General features: G+C 45.2%; 1 protein-coding gene across 4 annotated transcripts; it reads right to left on the reverse strand.

The window, feature by feature from the left end:
• Positions 1-943: 943 nt before the first annotated feature.
• Positions 944-12,538, reverse strand: Nolc1 (nucleolar and coiled-body phosphoprotein 1). 4 transcript variants are annotated; one of them, XM_069994816.1, is made up of 14 exons: positions 12,406-12,538; positions 10,355-10,410; positions 10,098-10,237; positions 9,113-9,246; positions 8,182-8,347; positions 6,558-6,679; positions 6,306-6,441; positions 5,189-5,317; positions 4,884-4,994; positions 4,081-4,776; positions 3,477-3,583; positions 2,907-2,999; positions 2,630-2,758; positions 944-1,185 (listed from the first exon to the last, which is right to left on the reverse strand). In XM_069994816.1, the coding sequence occupies exons 1-14, from the start codon at positions 12,523-12,525 to the stop codon at positions 970-972; spliced, it is 2,355 nt and encodes a 784-aa protein (XP_069850917.1). In that variant the 5' UTR covers positions 12,526-12,538; the 3' UTR covers positions 944-969. The 4 variants fall into 4 exon arrangements, with proteins under 4 accessions (XP_069850917.1, XP_069850915.1, XP_069850920.1 ...); XM_069994814.1 differs by having other exon boundaries at positions 10,095-10,237; XM_069994819.1 differs by having other exon boundaries at positions 1,084-2,758.
• Between the last annotated feature and the right edge of the window lie 4,471 nt (positions 12,539-17,009).

The following is a 17,009-nucleotide window of genomic DNA, read 5'->3' on the forward strand; positions in this document are numbered from 1 at the left end:
GCTACTCAGAAGGCTGAGATCTAAGGACGGACACACACACACACACACACACACACACACACACACACACACACACACACACACACACACACACACACACACACACACACACACACACACACACACACACACACACACACACACACACACACACACACACACACACACACACACACCCTACATTTAAAAACCTTTCTTACACCTGGGTGCTGGTAGCTTACACTTGTAATCCTAGCTACTCAGGAGGCTGAGATCTGAAGATCCTGGTCCAAAGCTAGCCCACCCAGGCAGAAAAGTACATCAGACTTTATCTCCAATTAACACCACAAAGTCAAAACGGATATGGCTCAAATGGTAGAGACCGAGCCTTGAGCAAGTCTCAGGGACCAGTATCCAGGCCCTGAATTGAAGAAACCCCAGGAACAGCACCAAAAAAAACAAAAAAAAACAAAAAACTAAACTGTAGCCAAAACCATTAGTTAGATTTGGCTCATGGCCATTTTGCTAAACTCTAAATTATGTATTAATATCCTACCTAGAACAAAGTTTGGACATGTGAGGAAGAGGCAACAAGAGGGTGCCCTGGAAGTTTCTATAGCAAATGTACAGGCAGGTCTGAACCATGGCCCTCTCTTGGCACCCAACCTGTTCCAGGTCACACTGAATAATAAAATTTCCAGCTGGGTATCGGTGGCTCATGCCTGTAATCCAAGCTACTCAGGAGGCTGAAATCTGAGTATCACAGTTCAAAGCCAGCCCAGGCAGAGAAGACTATGAGACTCTTATCTCCAATTAATCACCAGAAAATCAGAAGTGGTGCTGTGGCTCAAGTGGTAGAGTGCTCGCTCACCTTGAGCTGAAGAGCTGAGGGACAGCGCCCAGGCCCAGAGACCAAGCCCCACAACTGACAAAAAAAAAAAAAAAAAAAAAAAAATTAAAAAGCTAAAAATAAAGGGCTGGGAAGGTGGCTCAGTGGTAGAGTGCTTGCCTTGCATGCCTGAGGCCCTGGGTTCGATTCCTCAGCACCACATAAGCAAAAAGAAAAAAAAAAGCTAAAAATAAAATAATAATGAATTCCCAACACACATGATAAACCAGTTTGTTTATTGTTTTGTAATCAGATGTAAAACTTTTACCATGCAGACTGAAACGTAGGTCAGCTCGGCATGAAGGGTGCTTTTCTTCCTAAAGATAGTTACACAAAGAACCAGGTTTTATAAGGGTTATTTAGAAGTGGAATCCAAACTAGGGGAAGCTCATGCTCTCGAAAACTAGACTCTTCTCTCCCCTTTGCTCTGGCTAAGCTTAATAGTCAGATGTCTAATTCAGAGAACCTCACAAAAACACTAGGCAAGCATACTATCTGAGCTATCCCCAGCCCTGCTGTTTATTGTTATTTCACTGTTAGTTAGGCTTCTGAAGGGGGAGCCCATGGATTAGTTCCCAGTGCCAACTTAAAACGCAGTTATCCTATTAGAATGCTCTCCTAATCGAACTCTACTGAAATTTTACATTTTGAAAATTCTTTCTACCTCTACTAACACATAGAGGTTACCAATGAATTCACCTAATACAACCAATCTAATTCCTACTAAGGATCAGGGATTTAATTATAGTACAGTTCTTTTCCCTACGTTCTTGTCAGTGATACCCAACCAGGTAGAAGGAATTCATCAATTTTGTGTCATCACTGCTACCAACAGATAAATACTAAATGAAATGCACTTTTCACGAAAAAAATCAATGGGATTTTGTTCTGTATCATATATACAACAAAAGATTCAATCCTCTCCTCAGTATACCACTAGCATGTCAAGTCACTGAAAAATGCCTTTTAACAGTACTAATGTCTGCTTTCAAATTAAAAACAAAAGATGTACTGCAAACATTATATAACACTGACAAAACTGCAGAAAATGAAATATTCAGTCTGACCCATGACTTCCACACACTTAAATTATCTGCATTTTACAGGGCAAAATGTTACAAAAACAGTGACTTTTATCCCGAAGTTGTAGGTCCACACTGGCTGAAAACTTTAGTCTCATACTCAAATGAGGATGATAGTGCATGCTTAACAGATATAAACACATACGTTAACCAGTCTTTAAAATTGTCTCTCACCAGGGCTTTGAAAAGAGGGATAAAATATAGACATGTGCATTCACACAGGAAGAATCTCTTAATTATAAAATTTTATAAGGGATTATTTACTATGTCTTATTTATTTGCTTAAATTTTATGTGTGGGAGCCCACCTCTGAAAATCACAACAAAAATTAATAAGAAATTATTTAATATAAAATATACAAATTTCTCAGTATGAGGACTTTCACAGAACAGGAAGAAGAGAATGACAACTAGAACAGATTCTTAAAAAACAACATTCTTCTTACCATGTCCTTGACACTCAAAAACAAATCTGTACAAAACTTGGAACATAAAAAAGGACCGAAGAGAATGTTATGTTGCAAAGTCTTAGGACCTACTCTGAACTTCTGTTCATACCAAGACTTTCCACTAACGGAGCAGAGTTCCTAGGTCCACCACAGGTGAGTGGCCTCCCTCATCACCCTTGCTTTGCCAGGGGTGGCCTTAGGTCACTCACTGTCGAACTTAATAGAATTGACCTGAACAGAGATGGAGCCTCCCCGGTAGCTGCCCCGCTTCTTCTTGGTTTTCTCATGCCGAAAGGATTTGCCTTTGGTGAACTTCAGAACCTGATTGGCTCGTTCACCCCAGTCTCCAGCTGCACCTCGCTAGTAAGGAAAAGTGCAGTTAATACACAAGGACAATGCCAGAGAGGGTCCTGTCACCTTATCTATTTCATGCTCAAGACATCCTGAACCAACCCTGGCATCTCCAGCCCCACCACCAAAGAAATGGCAGATATCTTCTTTTTCTCACCTTGGCATCAAATGAGTTGTCTGCCACTCGTGAATCTACCTCAATTTCCTCCTCCCTCACCCGTCGGAATGGTGAAGATGCCCTTTTTTCTCCCTAGAGAATGAAGTAGGAAATAAAGATATTGTAGTCACTTCACATCTCAGTGACACATGTAGGGTATCAGGTCTGGCCAAGGCGTCATAATGAACCTAAAATTTTCATTTTCTTCTGCCTTTTTTTTTTGGTCGGTCATGGGGCTTGAACTCTAGGCCTGGGCACTGTCCCTGAGCTCTTCAGCTCAAGGCTAGCACTCTACCACTTGAGCTACAGTGCCACTTCCAGCCTTTTCTGTATATGTGGTGCTGAGGAATCGAACCCAAGGCCTCATGTATGCAAGGCAAGCACTCAACCACTGACCCACCTTCCCAGCCCCTATCATTTTTTGTTATGTTTGGGGGGTGGGGGGTTACTACTGTGGTTGAACTCAGGGCCTGGTGCTTGGTAGGCAGGCACTCTACCATTTGAACATGTTCCAACTCCTAGATTTTTCTTTTGTTTTAAAGGGCTACCTCTTGAGAACATAAAACATACTTTCTTCCTTTTTGGAAATGTGTTAGGAGTCTGGATCTTAATCTTCTTGGCTTGAGGAGTCTCTGAATCCTTAGTTGCCTCATTCTGCTTCCGCTTCTTTCCTGAACCTACAAAACAAAGCCAGACACAGAAGCCAGGTATGATGTTAAACACCCATAATACTAGCTCTCAGGAGGATGTGTCAAGAGGACTGAGAATTCAAAGCCTGCTAGGCTTCATATTGAACCACTGCCTTAAAAAGCAAGTCAGGCAGGAGTCAGTGGATCAGGTTACTCAGAAGCCTCAAATCTGATGATATTGGTTTGAAGATGTCCAAGGCAGCAAATTCTGAAACTTTCTCTCCAACAAATGCTCCACTATGGGTGTGGCTCAAAAGGTAAGCACCAGCCAGGAGCAAAAAAATCTGAGAACTCAAGGCCTTAAATTCAAGTCTCAGTACACACCTGTAAATACACACACACACACACACACACAGACCAATTTTCTGTTCTTCTTGGGTTCCCTGCCTAGGGGTGGGTCTCCTTTGTCTACTGCATTCCCCAAGAGTCTATCCCATACAGTGTTGGGGAACAAAACCAGAGGGGTAAGTGTTCAGTATACAGACCTGGCTTGGACACTGACAATGCTGCCTTTTTCTCTCCCTCCTCTTCCTCACTGTCCTTGCCTGCTTTTCCATTCTGAGCAGTCACTGCTACGGTGCCATTGGCTTTGGGTGCTTGTGATTTTGGAGTGCTCTTGCCCTTGGGCTTCTCTTCTTCCTCCTCACTGGAATCATCTGAGGAAGAGCTGCTGCTACTTTCAGCAGCCACTTTCTTGGCAGGGGCTGGCTTAGTAGGGGCTGTCTTGGTAGATCCTGGCTTGGCAGGGGTTCCACCTCCTGCTGTCTTCTTAACTGAAGATTTAGGTGTCACCTTCTCCTCTTCCTCACCACTGCTGGAGCTGTCTGATTCAGAACTGCTGTCCCCATTACCCTGAGGAACTTGTTTGGCAGGCAGAGAGGATACTACTGCTTTGGCAGGCAGTGGCTTGGGGGTAGTCCCAGTCTTCTTTGTCCTCTCCTCCTCACTGGAACTGCTCTCCTCCTCACTAGAGCTGCTGTCAGCTTTTCGGGTCAGAGGCTTCTGGCCTGCAGGTTGCTTAGGAGCTGCAGCAGCTTTGCCTACAGCTGTTTTGGCTGCAGTTGGCTTGGCCGAAGCTGACTTAGTTGTAGTTGGCTTGGGAGTAACAGCTAGTTTACTTAAGGAATTCTTGGTGGTACTGATTGGTTTCCCAGGAGCTTCATCCTCAGAGCTGTCAGAATCTAGACAGAACAGACAGAATGAACAGCTTCAAGAATCAGGAAAACCCTGGAGCAGCTGCCAAAGGGAGAAACTTTTCCATTGCCCTGAAGGCCTGTGTATGCCTTACCTGAGCTGTCTGAAGAGCTCTCTGCTGCCTTCTTTGCTGGAGGTTTAGCAGGAGCTGCTTTGGAGATGACAGGCTTAGCTGGAGGCTTCTTTTCTTCCTCAGAACTTGAATCTAGAAAGAATCTGTGGCATTACTCGGAGTCCAGAATCCCAACCCAACTAGGAGAGCCACAGAAAGAATGCAGACACAATGTCTTAGCCCTGTCTTAAGCCAAAAGCAGTGGAGAGATAAGAGGATTTCTCTTTTATCCCACACACCCTCCTCCAGAGTGACAGTTAGTGGTAAACTGCATCCTTGGGACTTACCAGACTCTTCACTGCTATCTTCACTGCTCTCTGTGGGCTGTTTCTGCTCCATGGCTTTCTTGGGAGGCTGAGTTCCCAAGGACTTCTTTGGTGGGGGAGCAGAAGGCGGTGGAACTGAACTGTACGGACCTATTTAAAAAGGAAAAATGTGGTCATTTAAATATATATTCTATATATATATATATATATATATATATATATATATATATATATATATATATATACACACACACACACACACACAAAAAATATTTTTCACAAATACAAATACACACACACAGCCAGGCGCTGGTGGCTCACACCTGTAATCCTAGCTACTCAGGAGGCTGAGATCTGAGGATCGCGGTTCAAAGCCAGCCCGGGCAGGAGAAACCGTGAGACTCCTATCTCCAATAACCACCAGAAAAACCGGAAGTGGCGCTGTAGCTCAAGTGGTAGAGCGCTTGCCTTGAGCTGATGAGCTGAGGGACAGCGCTCAGGCCCAGAGTTCAAGTCCCACGACCGACCAAAAAAAAAACAAAACAAAAAAAAAAACAAAAACAAAAAACAAACACACACACACACATACAGCCAATGGCTCCTAACTGTAATCTTAGTTAGGAGACTGAGATCCTAGATCCTGGAGCCCAAATCTAGGCAGACAAATGCAAGAGAATTTTCTCTAATTAACCACCAAAAAGCTGGAATTGAAAGCGTGGCTGGTGATAGCCAGCCTTAAGCAAAAAAGCTAAGTGAGAAGGGGAGATCCTGAGTTCAAGCACCAGTAACAACACACACATAGACACAACCCACAATATACCTCAGAAGATCAGTATTTGTGAAGCATACGCAAAGCCGTGTTTGACCCCAGAAAAACACAGAGTATATAAACTTCCTCGATGCTGTTTGCAGAATCAGAATTCTCTCGAGTGTGGACTAGAACTACTAACTCACTTCTAACCAAAAAAAACATGGTAAAGGTGACAATAATTCACTTATTTGTAGAGGTCATCCACTATTGCTTCCTCCCTGCCGCTCCTAGATTCCTCATGCTGGGAAAAGCTAGTTGTTACATCATGACAACAAGCAAGCAGCTCTATGAAGAAGTCAAGCAGTTTGACTCCTCATGTCCAATCACCTGGTTTTTTCTTCAAGGGTTTTGTCTGCTGCTCTTCCTCTTCACTAGAGGACTCTTCACTGCTAGAACTCTCCTGGGTAGGCGTGACACTTGCTTTCACTGTAGTCTTAGGCACCACTTGCTTTTTAGGTACAGTCTGCATTGGAGAAAAAGTTGACTATCAACAGAAAATGGTGACCTAGACAATCCTGCTAGGGAATGGAGATACACACATTATATGCTTCTATCCCTGACAGAGGTTATGGCCCAGACCTTTTTGGAGACTGCTACTACTGTCTTCTCCTCTTCTGAGTCATCGCTGCTGCTGCTACTGCTGCTGCTGCTGCTGGCTGCTTTGCCATTGGCTACTTTAGGTGCTGCTTGAGCAGGCAGACCTATGAGAAAAAGAAACAGCATAAGTAGAATTAAGACAAATTAGAGGACCATGAAAATCTTTCTACTAACACAGAATTTGAATCTACCCATTTTAGCTACTGAGCAACCCATAAAGAAGAACACCATGGTTATTTAGAATAAAGAATGAGTTTCCTATCAAACTGCCACTATCTAAAAACAATATAAATCATTTAAATACCCTCTTGTCTGAGGTCTTTCTCATCAACCTCTATTTATTGATGTTCTAATAGGTCATAAATAACTCCAATCATCACAATTACAGCAGGAAAACAAAATCTCTCTTGTTTGTCCTGTGGAACAAAGGTACAGAATGGTACAAGGTGGTATTTTTTGTACTTTAGAGGTAGAGATAGAAACATTTTGAGTTTGAGGCCAGGTTTGGCAAAGTCAGCAAGACCTTATCTCAGCAACAACCTAAGCACAGTGCCAGTGCCTCAGCCTGAAATTCTAGCTACTCAGGAGACTGAGATCTGAAGATCACAATTCAAAGCCAGGAACTATCCTGGGTAAGAAAGTACAAGAGACTGATGTTAAATTAACCACAAAAAGGCCAAAAATGAAGCTGTGGCTGAAGTGGTAAAGAGTTCTTCAGCTCAAGGATATTGCCCAGGCCCCCAGAGTTCAAGCCCCACAAACTGCCCCTCCGCCCCCATCCAGACACACACACAGCCAGAAGTGGAGGTGTGGCTCAAGCAGTAGCTTGAGAAAAAGAACTGAAGGACAGCACCCAGGCCATGAGTTCAAGCCCCAGAACTGGAGCACTCGCACACATACACACAAAGACAAAGAAAAACTAGCTACTTTTAGGTTGAGCATGACTGTATTTATGTATAATCTATGAATTCAAGGTTAGCCTGGGATACACAGCAATATCCAGTCTCAATGTTATTTTACTTGCTGCAATGACAGTTATCTTATCTAACTGTATAATCCTGTCACTTATTGAAAGTGTTCCTTAAAAAAAAAAAAAAGAAATAAAAAAGGACACTACTCTGGAAGCTGAGATATGAAGATTGCAATTCAAAGCCAGCAGGAAAGTCCATGAAACTCTGAACTATGAGCCTGGGCACTGTCCCTCAGCTCTTCAGCTCAAGGCTAGTGCTCTATCACTTGAGCCACAGCACCACTTCCAGCCTTTTCTGCTTATGGGGTGCTGAGGAATCAAACCCAGGGCCTCATGCATGCAAGGCAAGCACTCTACTACTGAGCAACCTTCCCAGCCCAGTCCATGAAACTCTTATTTCCAATTAACTACCAAAAAAACAGAAGTGAAGCTGTGGCTCAAGTGGTAAAGTGTTGGCCTTGAGCTGAAGAGCTGAGGGACAATGCCCAGGCCCAGAGTTTAAGCCCCACAACTGACTAAAATATCCTAAACTTTTAGTTCAATAAACTACCATTTCCTCCTAGTGCCTAATGAACAAGTTGAACAGCAGTCCAAAAATGATATGGTGCTAACCTATTCTCTGAAGATCAGAAATACCTGGTTTGCCTGGAGATTTAGGCTGAGCTTTAGCTGTCTTAGGTGTGGTCTTTGGCTTCTGGTTCTTTGGTGCCTCATCTTCTGAGCTTGAATCAGAATCAGACTCAGAGCTCTGAGTCTTCTTAGGAGGAACTTTAGCTGCCTTGGCTTGAGGTTTAACTCCCTTCTGTTTAAAACAAATATTAAAAACAACTACTTTAAAACAAATTTTTTTAAAAAATGGAATCAGCAAGTTTCAAGATACCCAAAAGGCATTCTGGGCTCCTTGTATTCTTTAGGGGCCTAGTGGGGCATTACAGGTGATTGAAACCCAAATAGGACAAAACATGGCAAAAGTAAAATATTCTTCATAAGAAACAAGAAATTCAGCCACTTGATATATTGGCCCTCTTCCTACCATGGCCCGTCAACAACTCCCAACAAAACACTTGTTTTTAGTGTCCTAAACAGTACCCCTAAAGAACTGAAACCTCCAGCAGGGTGCTGGTGGCTCACACTTGTAATCCTAGCTAGTCAGGAGACTGAGATCTGAGGACTGTGGTCAAGCCTGCCAGGCAGGAAACTCTTCAAGACTCTTATCTCCAATTAATCATCAGAAAATCAAGTGATATTGTGGCTCAATGTGCTAAAGCCCTAGCCTTCAGCAGAAAAGCTCAAGGACGGTATCCAGGCCCACTGTTCAAGCCCCATGATTGGGAGGAGGGGGATCCAAACCTCTCAAAGTAGAGGGGATGAATTCCTTTAGATATGGAGCTTCACACAGTCTTCCCAGACCTCAAATTTCTATCTCTCCATGAAAATTCCTAAGTTTTATTTCCTATAATTGACTATTGAACAGCTACCATCACCCCTTGACCACAGCTAGAAGATAACTTTAGGTTTCTTCCTTTCCAAACCCTTAACAGCCACCTCTCTTTCCAGCGCTACAAACCTGGACAGGCTTTTTCTTGTTATCCTCCTCCTCCTCCTCTTCATCACTAGATTCTTCACTGCTGCTGCTTTCTGAAGCTTTGGCTGCAGCCTTTCCAGGATGCTGAGGCAGACTGGCCCGCTTAGTAACTACAGCTAGAAAAAAAAAGCACAATTCCCAGTAAGAATCAAACATGTAAAGCCCAGTGCCACTGACTCACACCTGTAATACTAACTACTCAGGACGCTGAGATCTAAGGATAGCAGTTGAAAGCCAGCCCAAGAAAAGTCTGAGACTTTTTTTTTTTTTGGGGGGGGGGGTGGAGGGGAGGGCTTGGGCTCTGTCCCTGAACTTCCCTTTGTTCAAGATTAGTGCTCTACCACTTGAGCCACAGTGCCACTTCCAGCTTTTTCTTAGTAGTTTATTGGAGAAAAGTAGTTAACTAGAAATAAGGGTCTCATGGACTTTCCTGCCCAGACTGGCTTTGAACTTTGTTCCTCAGATCTCAGCCTCCTGAGTAGCTAGGATTACAGGCGAGTCACTGGCACCCTGCAAGTCTGTGAGACTCTTTCTCCAATTAACCAGCAAATAGCTGTAAGTCAAGAAGAAGCTGAAGTGGTAGAGCACCAGCCATGACAAAAAAGCTAAAGGAGAATGCTCCGGCCCTGAGTTCAAACCCAAGCAGTAGAATTTTTTTTTTTAAGCCGTGCACTGATGGCTCACACCTGTAATCCTAACTATTCAGGAGGCTGAGATCTAAGGAACAAGGTTCAAAGCCAGCCTGGGCAAGAAAGTCCATGAGACTCATCTCTAATTAACTATAAAAAAAGCCAGAAGTGTCACTGTGTCTCAAGTGGTAGAGTGCTAGCCTTGAGCTGAAGAGCTGAGAGGCAGCACCCAGGCCCAGAGTTCAAGCTCCACGACCAACCAAAAAAAGTCTGGATAGACAGGTGGCATATTCAAACCCGAGAATCACCATACCAATCCTCTTGCCCTTCCTTACCACCTTTCTTAGGTGAAGAGCCTTGAGCTTTTTCCTCCTCCTCCTCGCTGCTGTCCTCACTGCTGTCACTGGATGAGGTCTTCTTAGCCTTCTTAGTCACTGGCCCATTTGTCTGTAACTTCCGCTTTGGGGCCTTGGCAGACCTGTTGATGTAAATTAGGCTAACTTCTGGGGAACTGGGACCTTCTCAAACAAGGAACACAGACAGCCCAGCCCACCGAGAGGAAGAAAATAGCCCAACTGGGATAAGGGAGGCTTACCTGAGCCAGAAGCTATAGATGTCCAAGAGGGAAGAAGCATTGGCATCCTGCTGTGTCTGCAGAAAATAAGGGGGGGGCATTAATCTTTCATTAAGTGTGACTAAGCAATTATAAACCTAATTTTTTTTGGGGGGGGGGGTTGAACCATTCGGCTTGAATTCAGGCTTGGGCTCTGTCCCTGAGCTTTTTGCTCAAGGCTAACACTCTACCACTTGGGCCATAGCTCTACTCTTGCCTTTTTTTTTTTTGGGTGGTGGGGGTGGGGGTAGGGGTGGGTAACGTAGTGAAAAAAAATCTCAGCCTCCCTGAGTAGGTAACATTACAAGTGTGAATCACTGGTGCCAGTTAAACTTACAAAATTTGAAGTAACTTTTTTTTTCTTTTTTGCTGGTCTTGAGGCTGATTTCTGGGCCAGGGTGCTGTGCCTCAGCTCTTCAGCTCAAGGCTAGCACTCTACCACTTGAGCCACAGTGCCACTTCTGGCTTTTTTCTGCTTATGTGGTGCTTAGGAATCGAACCCAGGGCCTCATACATGCAAGGCAAGCTCTCTACCACTGAGCCACTTTCCCAGCCCCACATTTTTTTTTTTTGGTCAGTTGTGGGGTTTGAACTCTGGGCTTGGGAGCTGTCCCTCAGCTCTTCAGCTCAAGGCTAGCACTCTACCTCTTGAGCCACAGCACCACTTCTGGTTTTCTGAGTGGTTTATTGGAGATAAAGAGTCTCATGGACTTCCCTGAACCATGATCCTCAGATCTCAGCCTCCTGAGTAGCTAGGATTATAGGCGTGAGCCACAGGCTGGTCTGATAAACTTTTTAATAAAATTATGTTAATCTGAGGGGGGAGGGAGCCAGAAGTGGAGCTGTGAGGGCACTACCTGTGAGCAAAAGAAGCTCAGGGACAGCACCAAGGTCCTGAGTTCAAGCCCCAGGAGTAGCACCAAAAACAAAAACAAAACACACAAAAACCTGTAGGCAAGCTAAAAAACAAAAACAAATCCTAAACTGATATGTATACAGAAAAGAATTGCTTTTCTGGAGCAAGGAGCAGAGGCACATGCAATCTCAGCTACTTGGAAGGCTGAGACAAGAGGATCAAGAGTTTGAAACTAGTCTGGGAAATATATCAAATTGTCAGGCTGAGGAACAGAGGTGTGAACTGAAGCCAGGACTGTGAGTTTGACAGCAGCCTAGTCTACACAGCACAATACATTGTCTAAAAAAAAATAAATAAATAAGGGCCGGGAATGTGGCTTAGTGGTGGAGTGCTTGCCTAGCATGCATGAAGTCCTGGGTTCCATTCCTCAGCACCACAAAAACAGACAATGATGAAGTGATGTTGTGGCTCAAGTGGCAGAGCTTAGCCTTGGAGAGAGGTTCAATAGAGAGCCCAGGCCCTGAGTTTAAGCCTAGGATTGGCAAAAAAAAAAAAAAAAAAAGGTAATTATGTGAGATCATATGGCAAGCTGTCCCAGATTGAATCCTTTAGGATGCTGGCTGGATCCTCTCCTTGAGCAACCTCATTCTATTATAAAGAAGAAACCTACCATTTTTACTCTTAACACCGTAAAGACCTACCACCCAAGTGACTTTTCCTATAGATAACACTTTTCACTTTCTTGGTCATTTTGCCATTACAAGTAAAGTGTTTCTTTGAAACATCCTAAATTTCTGTAACTAAAGTAACAGTTGTGTGCCACTCTTTCCAGGGTTTCTGGGCAACAAGATTAAGCTCCACTGGGATTGCTACATTATATATTCTTGCCCCTCACCGCACACTGCCAGCACGTGATCTGAGCCACGCGGGTAGCACGCTGCCGCCACTACAGGGCAGCAAAGAAAACAAGACTCGGCGCTACCTGGTCGGATCCGGTGAGACAAGAGGCGCCGAGGCCCCAGACTTTGCTCACCGCGGATAGTCATCCCCGACAGTTCAGAACAATGGGCCTCGTAGACATTAGGCCGGCCGACCCCAAGACTTCACTCGGATACCGAAGCAAGACACGGCCTGAGGCCTTGCCACCCCAGCCCACCATACCAAATCCAGGACTTACAGCGCCTGTCGCTTTGGCGAACTTATTTGCCACCTCCGAAAGCTGGTTATCGCGCAGAAAGCCGAGTACAAGGGGATAAAGATCGCTGGGAACCACGCGGCGCAAACCGGCGTCCGCCATGCTCCCGGCAACACGCGTCACTACCGTCGCGGACGCAGCACGACTCAGGAAGTCAGTCGCATTCACGTAGCGGAAGGGGCGGGTCTTCACGCGGCCTTCCGTTCACGTGCTGTTGACAGGGTCTGAGCGGAGCCGGCAAGCTCTTTCCGGTCTCATGCGGGTTGCCATACAGGCAAGGGCGGAGCCCACCGGCCGACACTTTGCGGAGGCGGAGCGCTGACGTCCAGCGCCACGCCCCTGCCGTGGCGGGAAAACTTGCGACTTCCCGCGCGTCTTTGTTAGAAACACGTTTTTTTGGTGCTGATACAGTGATTTATAATCAGGGCCTGTGCGCTGCCCTTGAGCTCTTCTGCCCAAAGCAGTGCTCTACCATTTTGAGCCATAGCTCCACTTTTGCTTTTTTCTCGTTAACTGGAGTATCTAGATCACGGACTTTTCCTGCCTGGGCTGGCTTTGAATATTGATCCTCAGCTTTCAGCCGGAGTAGCTAGGATTACAGGCGTGAGCGAGCCACTGACACCTGGCTTAGAAAGTTTTTGCACAGTAGCAACTTGCTATATCCCAGCTGATTAGGATTCCAGAATAAATAAGTACTGGGGTGGAGGGTGTCCAGCCATATTGTCACCTCTTGTGGCCTCAATGAGGTCTGACTGCGTACATTTACATGCTGCTGGTTTCCTTCCCACCTTTCCTCTACATTCACTCCAACATAGGGAGACTTTCTCCAATACTATCCCAGCCTCCAGACTCCCACTTTTACTACAGTGGATACTAAAGTTGCCACCTGTCAAGAAGGGAGGGTGCTGACTGAGGTGCCCCCACCACCAAATGAGGGCATTCACTGCCAAGTCCTTCTTGTCTGGCCACAGTCCCTCTTGATGCAGGGAACTTACTATCCCCCGAGCCCTCACCCTTGGGAGAGGAGTGCTTCACCCCAGAGCTTAGTAGCCAGTAAGTCTGCAAGTTCTCAAGCGTACCCCAATTAATATCATCTATCATTTTGTAAATCTATTTTCTAGTAACTTCTCATTTGTACTGCCAACACAAAACTGTAAGGATTGGACAAGAATTAAGGGCAGAACCTCTTTGTAGAAATTCCAGGTTAATTATTAAAGGAACAACTCAGAAGTAGACTCAGGAGAAAATTAGGGACTTAGACAAGTGTGGTAAATAACAGTGAAACTCAGAAAGCACCAGGAAATCTGGAAGGTAGTTTGACTTCGGATGTACTAAATTCAGAATGTTTTGGTAAATGTCAGCTAAACCAACCCTTATCGGGAATGAAACAAAGGGGGAGCCTGGAAATAAAACTTTTTTTTTTTTTTTTGGTCCGGTCGTGGGGCCTGAACTCTGGGCCTGGGCGCTGTCCCTCAGCTCTTCAGCTCAAGGCTAGCACTCTACAATTTGAGCCACAGCGCCACTTCCGACTTTTTTTCTTTTTGCTTATGTGGTGCTGGGGAATCGAACCCAGGGCCTCAGGCATGCAAGGCAAGCACTCTACCACTGAGCCACCTTCCCAGCCCGGAAATAAAACTTTTGCCTTGTGATCACTGCTAGTTTTGCTTCTGTAAACCTGCTTGCTATCTTATCATATACACTGCCACCTGTGTGTGACTTGCCCCTTTAAAACCCAGCCACAATGGGGCTGGGAAGGTGGCTCAGTGGTAGAGCGCTTGCCTTGCATGCCTGAGGCCCTGAGTTCGATTCCTCAGCACCACATAAGCAAAAAAGAAAAAAAGCCAGAAGTGGCGTTGTGGCTCAAGTGGTAGAGCGCTAGCCTTGAGCTGAAGAGCTGAGGGACAGTGCCCAGGCTCAGAGTTCAGGCCCCATGACCGGACCCAAAAATAAATAAATAAATAAAACCCAGCCACAAGAGAGCTTGGTTGCTGATCTTCCCTGTCCCAATAGTGGAGACCAGTTGCTGTGGCTAATAGATGCCTAGCCCAATTGGCTGAGTGTTTGTGATTGTGACTCCTTTCGCCAATTGATGGTTAGAGTCCTACTGGCCCTGGGAAGTTGGAATACCTCACTGATCCACAAAACTGCAGCTGGTTCAATAATGTCTTTTCTGTAAGACAGTCATCCCAGGGCACTGATGGCTCACATCTGTAATCCAGCTATTCAGGAGGCTGAGACCTGAGGATCCCAGTTCAAAGCCAGCCCAGGAAGGAAAGTCCATTATACTATTATCTCCAATAAACCACCAGAAAAACCAAAAGTGGTGCTGTGGCTCAAGTGGTAGAGCACTAGCTTTAAATGAAGAGCTGAGAGACAGAGTCCAGGTCCAGAGTTCAAGCCCTACTACCAACAAAAAAAAGAGAGAGAAAAAGAAAAAAATAAAAGTATCCCTTTAACCTTACTCTAATACTTCCTACTAATGATCCTCAGGAAGAGTATGGATCCACTTCCTAATGGAACATCTTTCTCTGAATGTCAATAGTCTCTCCTAGAGAGAATTCTTAAATTTCTTTTTCTATAATGTTCGATCCACATGCATACATTCATTTAAAATATACAAGGCCAGGCTGGGAATGTGGCTTAGTGGTAGAGTGCTTGCCTAGCATGCATGAAGTCCTGGGTTCCATTCCTCAGTACCACATAAACAGAAAAAGCCAGAAGTGGCACTGTGGCTCAAGTAGTAGAATGCTTGCCTTGAGCAAAAACAGCTCAGGGACAATGCCCAAGACTGGCAAAAAAAAAAAAAAAAATCACAACCAGGGGGCTGGGAAGGTGGCTCAGTGGTAAAGCGCTTGCCTTGCATGCTTGAGGCCCTGGGTTCAAATCCTCAGCACCCATAAGCAAAAAAAAATCCGGAAGTGAGTGGTGCTGTGGCTCAAGTGATAGAGCGTTAGCCTTGAGCTGAAGAGCTGAGGGGCAGCGCCCAGGCTCAGAGTTCCCACAACCGGACCCAAAATAAAAAATAAAAAACAAAAGAAAAGTACCTGCCACCAACCAGGTCCAGAATTCAAACCTTAGCATTATAAAAAAATTAAAAGAAAGCATCTGCTGCATGAAGAGTATTGTGCTCAAATTAAGCTTAATTCTAGCTACTCAGGAGGCTGAGATGCCAGTTTGAAGCCAGGCTAGAAGATCCTTGAACAACTCAGCATCAATCCTGTCTCAAAAAGAAAGGGGCTAGGGGTTGGGAAGGTGGCTCAGTGGTAGAGCGCTTGCCTTGCATGCATGAGGCCCTGGGTTCGATTCTTCAGCACCACATAAGCAAAAAGAAAAAAGCTGGAAGTGGTGCTGTGGCTCAAGTGGTAGAGCGCTAGCCTTGAGCTGAAGAGCTGAGGGACAGCGCCCAAAAACAAAAACAAAAAAACAAAGGGGCTAGAGATTAACTCAATAAGAGTGTCTATCCAGAATGAATGCCTAAATCCTAGATTCCTTCAATCCCCAATACTAACTAACAAAACAAGAAATCTCCAAGCTGGGTGCCAGAGGTTCATCTTAGCTATTCAAGAGGCTGAACTCTAAAGATCAAGGTTCAAAGCTAGCCCAGACAAATTAAGTCAGAAAGACTTTTACTTCCAATTAATCAGCAAGCCAGAAAAAAATGGTTCAAATGGTAGGGCGTCAGCTATGAGCAAACATAGTTGACCAGGCACCAGTGGCTCACACTGGTAATCCTAACTACTCAGGAGGCTCAAACCTGAAGATTGCAGTTCCAAGACAGCCCAGGCAGGAAAGTCCTAAGACTCTTATCTCCAATTAACCACCAGAAAACCAAAGTGGAGCCGGGCGCTGGTGGCTCACGCCTGTAATCCTAGCTACTCAGGAGGCTGAGATCTGAGGATCGCGGTTCAAAGCCAGCCCAGGCAGGAGAGACCGTGAGACTCCTATCTCCAATAAACCACCAGAAAACCGGAAGTGGCGCTGTAGCTCAAGTGGTAGAGTGCTCGCCTTGAGCTGAAGAGCTGAGGGACAGTGCCCACGCCCAGAGTTCAAGCCCCACGACCGACCAAAAAAAAAAAAAAAAAAAAAGAAAACCAAAGTGGTGCTGTGGCTCAAGTGGTACAGCGCTAGCCTTGAGTGAAGAGCTCGGGGACAGCATCCAGCCCAGAGTTCAAACCCCCACAACCAACCCCTTCCCCCCCCACAAAAAAAGCTAAGCAAGGCCCTGAGTTCAAGCTCCAGTGGGCACAATAAATAAGAAGGGAGGGGAGATAGAGGCGAGAGAGGAGAGGAGGAGAGAGGTAGGGAGGGAGAGGATGATGGAGCTGTGGAGAGGGAGAGGAGAGAGGGGGAGGAAATGAGAGAGACATACATACATACACAGAGACCCCCAAACAACTACAACTAAAATGTCTTCAAGTCTGAGCAGCACTATACTAAGTTGACTTATTTCAGACAATGTACCTGAGGAACCAACTTTTAAATCCAGTAGGATTTTGGACCTAATTAGAAGCACTAGAAGCCTAATAGAAGTAGGCATGTACGTGAGTTGTGTTCATAGAAGAATAGTGAATACGTTTGGCACGAGC

Source organism: Dipodomys merriami, unplaced genomic scaffold, assembly GCF_024711535.1.
Source record: "Dipodomys merriami isolate MVZ:Mamm:240054 unplaced genomic scaffold, mDipMer1.0.p SCAF_102, whole genome shotgun sequence".
NCBI lineage: Eukaryota > Metazoa > Chordata > Mammalia > Rodentia > Heteromyidae > Dipodomys > Dipodomys merriami.